This window comes from Solanum verrucosum, unplaced genomic scaffold, assembly GCF_900185275.1.
Source record: "Solanum verrucosum unplaced genomic scaffold, falcon-dt-bn FXZP01000128.1, whole genome shotgun sequence".
Classification (NCBI taxonomy): Eukaryota; Viridiplantae; Streptophyta; class Magnoliopsida; order Solanales; family Solanaceae; genus Solanum; species Solanum verrucosum.
The window spans coordinates 1872692-1882470 of NW_026020327.1; the positions used below are offsets into that span (position 1 = coordinate 1872692).

General features: G+C 33.6%; 3 protein-coding genes across 3 annotated transcripts in view; all 3 read left to right on the forward strand.

Moving 5' to 3' along the window:
- Window positions 1–9779, forward strand: part of LOC125835792 (GDSL esterase/lipase At5g33370-like) — a 233433-nt gene that overhangs the window by 40180 nt on the left and 183474 nt on the right. The window lies entirely within an intron of this gene.
- LOC125835788 (UDP-glycosyltransferase 86A1-like) lies at window positions 4029–5544 on the forward strand. Its single transcript, XM_049514888.1, has 2 exons — window positions 4029–4557; window positions 4649–5544. The coding sequence occupies exons 1-2, from the start codon at window positions 4029–4031 to the stop codon at window positions 5542–5544; spliced, it is 1425 nt and encodes a 474-aa protein (XP_049370845.1).
- On the forward strand, window positions 7860–9655 carry LOC125835787 (UDP-glycosyltransferase 86A1-like). The gene is made up of 2 exons (XM_049514887.1): window positions 7860–8388; window positions 8477–9655. The coding sequence occupies exons 1-2, from the start codon at window positions 7860–7862 to the stop codon at window positions 9373–9375; spliced, it is 1428 nt and encodes a 475-aa protein (XP_049370844.1). The 3' UTR covers window positions 9376–9655.

The window sequence follows — 9779 nt, forward strand, 5'->3', positions numbered from 1 at the left end:
TATTCTTCTGTCCAGTTTTCTTTTGCCTTTCTCTCTTTCTCATTTTATACAAACACATATTATACAAATATAATGTATAATTTATGTTTGTATAATGTATAATTTATGTTTGTATAAAGGGAAAGAGAGAGCGATTTTTTATATACAAATATTTTTGTCAACGATTTATACAAACGAGAGGCTAACAACAATTTATACAAATGGCATGCCAGCGAAATTATACAAATCTGATGAGGAGCCAACGAATTATACAATTGCTTCTTTTTGTATATATGTATAGCGAAATAGACATAACTTTCAATTGTATATGTATAGCGAATTATACATATATATGTTTGCTATGAAGTGCAATTATGCAAACTTTGTTATAGCATACAAATATGATTTTTTTGTTTGCTATATGTGAAAGTTGCTCTTCTATTATCCCCACAAAATCGTTTTAATAAAGTAGCATATATATATATATATATATATATATATATATATATATATATATATATATATATATATTTCTTTTTCGATCATTTTCAGTTGTAAAAAACTATGTGTAAACTATACATTAATAGTCATTTACCTTTGATTCTTAATTGGCATAATATATAAACATGACTCTTAACTTGGTTTCAGCGGACAATGCTTTGAGTGTGCACAAGTAGACACTTAAGCTTGTATAAAATTGAACAAGTAGACACACGCATCTACATGGCATAATACATGTAGGACGCCATGTAGGACACAAAATTGCCATTAGGGTGCCATGTAGGATGAATGTGTCTATTTGTTCAATTTTATAGAAGTTTAAGTGTCTACTTGTGCAAACCCAAAGTTAAATGTCATAATTGTCAGCTAACATCAAGTTAAGAGTCATGTTTATGTATTATGCCTTCTTAATTTCTTGTTGACTAGTCTTCATTTCTGCAAATAAACAATTAATTATATTGTATAAATTGAAAGTAGGCAACATCAAGTCTTGTGGCAAAATTATGAACTATACATATTGGTCTAACTCTAGCAAAAATTTCATTGAGAAGCATGTTATCAATGAAAATACTTCTTCACTATTCCTACATACTTAACAGGCATGACGAAGTTAAGCTATATTGAGAGAATCATTTTATCTCAATTAATTTGAATAAGAAAAATACAATTTAAGGGCATTATATTTTAGTGCAACATGCCATTCTTTTTTTTTTTTTTTAATGAGGAAATAGGGATGATGAATTAGAAATGATGATTTTGTTTGATTATAAAGTTCCCTCTAACTTATACTTTTTATTAGGGGTGTCAATGGTACGGTTCAATCTATTATTTTTTAAAAATTATATCATTTCAGTTTTTCGAGTATTTTGTAATACTATAACAAAATTAGATTTTTTAAAATCATCCCAATCATATCAGTTTCTCTTTGGTATCGGTATGGTTCGGTTAATTTTCATTTTTTTTATTTTTAAAATATCACCTCAAATATACTACTACTAAAATATTTCTTTCGCAAAATATATATGTTCTTGAAGAAACACTTTAAATCTTCACCAAGAAGACAATAATGTAAAACATTGTTGCCGTATTGTTTGGTCTTAAACATTTAATATGAGTGTTGCATAGATTTCGCTATATTGTTTGATAGACTATCTATTACAATATCTTTTAATTTTAAACTTAAATAAGTAAAGGCTAATTAAATAGCAAAGACCCAAAGTTGTCTAGTCACTAGAGGCCTAGGACCTAGGTTATACTACCTCCGTCCACTTTTAATTGTCATAGTTTCCCTTTTTAGAGTCTAACTCTAAAATCTTTGACTATCATTTTACGATGTATATTTTCATCATATTGATATGCAAGAAATTGTATTTTATAGTACTTTTCGTATAGTTTTTGAATATCTAAATTTTTTGTTTAAAATATCGAATTAATGTAATCCAATTTAACTGTGAAAAATTAGTCAAATTGACTTTCGAAAAGTGCAACATGACAAATAAAAGTGGACATGAGAAGTATTTATATTTGAAAAATGTTATAAAATATATTTATTTATTAAACTTAACATATTGTTAATATATAAAATATATTTACATACATGTAAGGTTATTCCGTTCAATTCAGAAATTTTTTTTCAGTTTTTTCATATATTAAAAAGACCATCCCAATTGTTCAAGACAGTTTTACACTTACATAAAAGTCCAAGATTTTATTGAAAAAATAACATAAATCAATTCGATTTAGTTAGATTAGATTCGATCAGTTTTTCATATTCTTTTGACACCCCTACCTTTTATTAAGTAGATATCTAAAGTTTCCGGGGTCCTATTATCCCACAAAATCATTTTAATTAAAGTAACACATGTATTGCTTTTTCGATCATTTTCATTTTCAGTTGTAAGAAATCATGTGCAAACTACACATCAATTGTCATTTGCCATGTTATATTAAAAAAAAAAAAAAACTTTTTTAATTTTTTGAGTTGATTTCTACTCTTTTTTCTTTTGGCAAACCCTACAATAACCATCAATTTTCTTTTTATAAAGTTTTTACTATTTTCATCATAAATTTTCAAAGTTAAAAAATGGGTCGATAGTCGGACCTCCTCTCTCAAAAGCTAAATAATAATTACTCATAAAAAGATATTATTGATTTTGTAGTGTGTTATGTTTCACGTTAGGTAAAATATCGTGTAAAATGTGAATTATTAAGTAGGACATATGTGTGTACCTCTTTACAAGTCTACTCGTATATACTTAAAATTGAAGGACATATGCATTTCGATGAGGCCGAGTTAAATAACACATTTATGTATTATGTCATTCATATTATAATGATTGAAGCTCTAGTTGATTACTTAAACCTCAAAAAACAGTCCAAGAAATCTTGATCTTGATTCTTAATTTCTTGTTGACTAGTCTTCCTTTGTACAAATAAATGAATAATTATATCATAAGAATTTTATAATTGTCCAAATCATCATGTGTTTTCTTTTCTTTAAAATATTTGAAGTCCATTTTTTAAGGTGGCACCCCTTGTTAGTGTTGTATTTTGTAAAATCATTCACATTACGTAGTTTTTTTTCTAGAAACAAATCAGACATTATTTACATCGTTTCAATTTGTTTGTCTGATTTTAAGAAAGCAATGAAGACTTTTAAGTCTTGTAATTTTAAACTAAAGATATATAAAATGTACTAAGATATCCTTTAATCTAGTGATCTTAAACATGTCACGCGGAAAGTTAGAATTAAGGGATCTTTTAGTGTGAGGGATAAAAATAAATAGTCTTGAGATAAAAAAATAGTCCAGGAATAAAATTTTGATGTCTTGTTTGGTTGTCAAGTTTGAGATGACTTATCCCACAATTTATACCATAGTGATGGGATAAGTTATCCCATATACATGGTGGGATAACTTATCACACAATATATAATTAATCCGAGGATAACTTATTCCCAACCAAACGACCTTAAGGAGTTGCCAAGAAAAGGAAGAGACATCCTTTCCTTATAGCCTAATCTATATCCCGACATTCTTTTTGAAACGAACTAAAAAGGAAAGTAAGACAAAAAAATTGAAATGGAGGAAATATTTACTAAACGAATCCAGAACACAAATCGGTGTTTACATCAACCAAACGAATGCAAAACACAAGTCAGTGTTTACACGAAAAAAACAAATATGACACACAAGCTTGGTGTTTACACAAACAAAAACGAATGCAGAACACAAGACGGTTTTTACACACAGACAAAAACGAATGCAAGACACAAGCCGGTGTTTTACATCAGACAAATAAATGCAAGACACGTGCCCTGCATGACATAATGGCCCATAAATTCCTAAGAGGTAGCCTAGAAGAGGCTCCAAAATTCACACAAGTGCAGCTATACAGCAGAACACCAAATTAAACACACTTCTGCATTAAAGAACTAATATAAATAATCAATCATCTCCTATATACTTCTTGCATGTAGTCCAAACTCCAAAGTGCTATATTAATACTACAAAAAAAGTAACTACATTCTGCTATATTTTAGGACTAAAATGGAGCTAAAAGAACACATACAGCCACATGCAGTACTGATACCAGTTCCTCTTCAAGGCCATATAAATCCCTTCACACATCTTGCCATGAAACTTGCCTCAAAAGGTTTTACCATCACCTTTGTCAACACAGAATCAACTCACCAGCGGATAGCTAAAGCTCAATCACTTAAAGATGACGACAACCCTTTCTCCCATGAAGAGGAATCTGGTCTTGACATTCGTTATGCTAGAATCAGCGATGGTTTTCCACTGAGTTTTGATAGGAGAGCCAACGCGAGCCAGTTCATGATAGGTCTCACTCATGTTTTCCAAGCTCATGTTGATGATTTCATTGAAAATCTAGTCCTCTCGAAACCAAATCCACCAGTTTCTTGTATAATAACTGACAGTTTCCACGTATGGGGATCAACGATTGCCAAGAAATATAATCTCGTCAATGTCTCATTTTGGACTGAACCAGCAACAGTGCTTACAGTCTTCTATAACACCGACCTGCTCAAGAGAAATAGCCACTTTGGACGACATGGTATGAACCTTTTATCTAGAAACTAATACAGTCTAATTTCTGATTACATTATACATAACCAATTAGCTAATGAGTTATCATTTTTGTCCAGATAAGTACGATGACACCATTAGCTACATACCAGGAATTCAAGCCATTAAACCAGAGGATTTACCTTCATATTGTCAAGATGCTGATCCAAACGAGACTAAATACGTGTTCAAGTGTATTGAAGATGCACAGAAAGCGGACATTGTCATTGGTAATACAGTGCAAGAGCTAGAGTCTTCAACCATCTTGGCCTTACAAGAGCAGCAACCATTCTATGCAATTGGGCCAATCTGTCCCACAAACTTTACCAAGAAAACAATTTCAACGAACCTGCTACCGGCAACAGATTACACCAACTGGCTCAATAACAAACAAGATGGTACAGTGTTATACATCTCATTTGGTAGTCTTGTTAATTTAAGTAAACAGGATATTCTGGAAATAGCACAAGGCATTCTGATAAGTAAAGTGAGTTTCATTTTGGTGCTACGTCACAATATCTTAGTATCCGGAGAAAGAAACATTTTGCCTCTCGGATTTGAGGAAGAAACAGCAGGGAGAGGATTGGTTGTGCCATGGTGCTCTCAACTAGCAATACTATCACATCCATCAGTCAGAGGGTTTCTGACTCACTGTGGGTGGAATTCAATCTTGGAGAGTATATGGTGTAAAGTTCCAATGGTGTGCTTTCCTGTTTCGGGGGATCAACTTACTAACAGGAAATTAGTGGTTGATGATTGGAGGATCGGTGTGAATCTTTGCACTAGAGGATTGATCAGGAGGGAGGTAGTAGCGGAGAATATTGGAAAGATAATGAATAACTCAGATGAATCGAGGGAGAATATCGATAAAACAAAGATGATACTTCAAAATGCACTTTCTGATGAGGGATCTTCAGAGAAGAATCTCAACCAATTCATACAAGACATGAAGAACAAGATTCTTCAGAAAAATTGAGCTTCTTATCACATTCTCACTTACCTATTACGGTTCTGCAAAGCCAGAACATAGCAAGTGATGTGTTTTAATTTTTTTTTTTCATGAAGTAGCTTAGCAAGTGAGGTATTAGTTCTATAATGTTTCGGAGTGAATAATGGCATAACATACAATTACTATTATTATGCCTTAAACTAGTCTGGTCAGCTATATGAATCCTCGCTATTTATCCTGTTCCATTTGAACCAGTTGAATAAAGGCATGGCATAATTGCAAGAGATCTACATCTATATAGCATGTTAGTATAATTGTTTTGTAAACTCATGTAAAATATCTACTTCTGATAATGACAACAGCAACTACGTCTCAGTCCAAAACAAGTTGCGATCAGTTATATGAATCCTCCTCACAACCAGAATCTCTGACAATGACAAGGTGAAAAGTTTATTTGACAACACACATCCTTTACTTTCTCCCATCAAAACCAAAGTGTCGTGAACTTACAAGAACTTTCCATGAATCCACACTCTTCGCGTGATCTTCCCATTCCATCATTCACGGACTGGATACAAATATGTTAAACTTTATTGGTAATGGAACCACAACTTGTGTCTATAATTCCAGAAAATAGCCAAGGGAAGTAATACCCCAGTGAACTATGTGTCGTGAAGACATATCTTACACTATCCGAGTAAAAGAAGTAAGACCTTGTTCTATCAGAACACATGTACTCCCTCTATCCTACTCTTTGATCTAGCTCAAATCAAAGCATGGTCATATCATAAAGACCTGAGTTTCACACTCCTCAAGTTCAGATACTAGGAGAAAAACTAAGCAAATTCCATCATTCAAAAGACACAAATTACGAAAAAGATACATTGACAATGTTTAGCAAGTGCAAGCTTGTTTTTTTTTTTTCATGAACTAGATGATTAGTGGTGATGAGATTTTGAATTCAAGATATTTATCTGCTTTTGATACTATGGAAAAAAATAATTGGGTTTAAATCAATATTCCAAGCTAACTCAGAAGGTGAGAATTGTCAATGACCATATAGGGAAACACATCATATATCTTAACAAGCAACACGAAATTTCCTAGAGGGTGACCCTCCTAATACTACTAGTACTATTCTCGCCTAAGTGTGATTAACTTTAAAGTTTTGATGGTTCGAGTGCATTAATGTTGGCATGAATTCAATTGTTCTTTCATTCAATATTGAGTTTCCATATTATCTTGTTTACGCTCTAATTGTTAGATCTAAGCTTGGAAAGTGGTGTTAGTAATCCTACACCACTAGATGGGATAGCAAAGCAAAATTGTGAATAAATCAAAAATGATTTTTTGTTTAAAAATGAAATCTTATTAGAATGGTTCATATCCGATTTTGTCTGTAGCAAATGTTTTGTTGTGTGGACTTTTATAATTTCCCACATCAATGTGTTTATTGTCTTCTTTTCCCCTAAGATATTTAAATCATTTTTTGGTGTGGATTCAAATCCATCATCTTCTCTCTTTTTTTGAAAACAAATAAGTCACGATCTCTTTCCCCAGTGCATTTTTCCAAGATTATTATTTCTTATTTATTTCGGAAAAAATCTTTCTACCTCTTACGAGGTAGAGATAAGATTTACGTAAAAAAAACTATGTTGTGTAATTTCTTGAGGGCGAATTTTATAGATGGGTAAAGGTGGATAATTTTTCTTACTCTGACTTAGGTAAAAGAAATTACAAGCAAAACTATACTGTTCACATAACATATTATTCCCAGCCCAACATAAAGAAAAGGAAGAAGAACAAAAGTTTGAATTTGAAAGAAAGGAACCACACCAATACAATTAATCAATTATGCAAAGGCAATTATCGGAAAGGCACACTTCTCTATGTCTATGATGACACAACAACCTCTAACAAGTCCTATTTCTTTAAGAATAGACTAACCGGAAAAACTTACCTGCAATGAGTATTTACATCAAACAAATGAATATAGGACAGAACCCGGTGTTTACAGACAAACAACTGCGAGCCACAAGCCGGGATTCACACCAGACAAAAGACATGTCTATCTCATTATCTTTAAATACCTAAGGGATGACATATGAAAGGCCCCAAATTCAAATAAATGCAGCTATAAGGACAGCCAGACACCAACTTAGACAATAACCATTTCTGCATCAAAGAACATAAGGCCACCATCTCCTTCCAAGCTCTTACATAAACACACAAGACAACCAACTCCTATATACTTTTTTCCCTGCACTTCCTTGGTGCTATATTAACAATAATACACTTACCTTTCTCAAAAAAGGCAACCATCTCCGATATTTTAGGACTAAATGGAGCTAAAAGAACACCTACAGCCACATGCAGTACTCGTACCACTTCCTCTTCAAGGCCATATAACTCCATTCACACATCTCGCCATGAAGCTCGCCTCAAAAGGTTTTACCATCACCTTTGTCAACACAGAATCAACTCACCAGAAGATAGCTAAAGCTCAGTCACTTAAAGATGACGACAACCCTTTCTCCCACGGACAGAAATGCGGTCTTGACATTCGATATGCCAAAATTAGTGATGGTTTTCCTCTGAGTTTCGATTGGAGTGCCAATGCAAGCCAGTTTGTGGAAGGTCTCATTCATGTTTTCCAAGCTCATGTGGATGACTTCATTGAAAATCTAGTCCTCTCAAAACCAAACCCGCCAATTTCTTGTATAATAGCTGATAGTTTCCACGTATGGGGATCAACGATTGCCGAGAAATATAATCTTGTCAATGTTTCATTTTGGACTGAGCCAGCAACAGTGCTTACAGTCTACTATCACATGGACCTGCTCAAGAGTAATGGCCACTTTGGGTGTCATGGTATGAACCAAATATCTTGAAGCTATTACTGTCTAATCACAGCCTACATTACATAATCAATTAGCTGATGAATAATAATTTTGTCCAGATAAGTGTGAAGACACCATTACATACATACCTGGAGTCCAAGCCATTGAACCAACAGATTTACCTTCATATTTTCAAGATGCTGATCCAAGCACCGTGATGCACCGTTTTGTGTTCAAGTGTCTTGAAGATGCACAGAAAGCAGACTTTGTCATCAGTAATACAGTGCAAGAGCTAGAGTCTTCACCTATCTCGGCCTTGCAAAAGAAGCAGCCCTTCTATGCAATTGGGCCACTCTTCCCCACAAGCTTCACCAAGAGAACAATTTCAACAAACCTGCTACCGGTATCAGATTACACCAACTGGCTCAATAGCAAACAAGACGGTACAGTGTTATACATCTCATTTGGTAGTTTCGCTAATTTGAGTAAACAGGATATTCTGGAAATAGCACAAGCCATTCTGATAAGTAAGGTGAGTTTCATTTGGGTGCTACGTCACAATATCTTAGGTTCTGAAGAAAGAAACATTTTGCCTCTTGGATTTGAGGAAGAAACTGCAGGTAGAGGATTAGTTGTGCCATGGTGCTCTCAACTAGCAGTACTATCACATCCAGCAGTTGGGGGTTTTTTGACTCACTGTGGGTGGAACTCAATCTTGGAGAGCATATGGTGTAAAGTTCCAATGGTGTGCTTTCCTATTTTGACGGATCAACTTACTAACAGGAAATTAGTGGTTGATGATTGGAGAATTGGTGTGAATCTTTGCACTGGAAGATTAATCAGGAAGGAGGTAGCAGCAGAGAATATTGGAAGGATAATGAGTAAATCAGATGAATTGAGGAAAAATATAGAGAAAACAAAGATGATCCTTCAGAAAGCACTTTCTGATGAGGGGTCTTCAGAGAAGAATCTCACTCAATTCATAGAAGACATGAAGAACAAGATTCTTCAGAAATAATGAGTGGCCCACAAGAGCTTTGCTGTCAGCCTGTCACTGTACTTACCAACTTTGGTTCTGCAAAGCCAGAACTTAGCAAGTGATGTTTTAGTTCTAAAATTATTGTTGCAAAGTGAATAATGATATGACATACAACAATTACTAAGCCTTAAACTAGTTGGGTCAGGTTTATGAATCCTCAAAATTTCCTCCTCTATTGTATGATGGCATGCATGATTGCAGGAAAAAAACTGCTCAGCAATTCAGTCAGACGATAAATGTAGCATGACAATATATTCTACATTACAGTTTTGAATGTCTGATAATGACGGAAAAAAAAACGTTTAATTGCCAACATGCATATTTACTTCCAGCCTTCAAGTTGACTCTTCACAATTAAATTCTCTTCCAAAGGAACAACAATA

Excerpts from the sequence above, each read along its gene's own strand:
- LOC125835788 (XM_049514888.1), top strand. The coding sequence starts at position 4,029 with ATGGAGCTAAAAGAACACATACAGCCACATGCAGTACTGATACCAGTT. Across the intron at positions 4,558-4,648 it reads TAGCCACTTTGGACGACATG|ATAAGTACGATGACACCATT; the intron begins GTATGAACCTTT and ends ATTTTTGTCCAG.
- LOC125835787 (XM_049514887.1), top strand. The coding sequence starts at position 7,860 with ATGGAGCTAAAAGAACACCTACAGCCACATGCAGTACTCGTACCACTT. Across the intron at positions 8,389-8,476 it reads TGGCCACTTTGGGTGTCATG|ATAAGTGTGAAGACACCATT; the intron begins GTATGAACCAAA and ends AATTTTGTCCAG.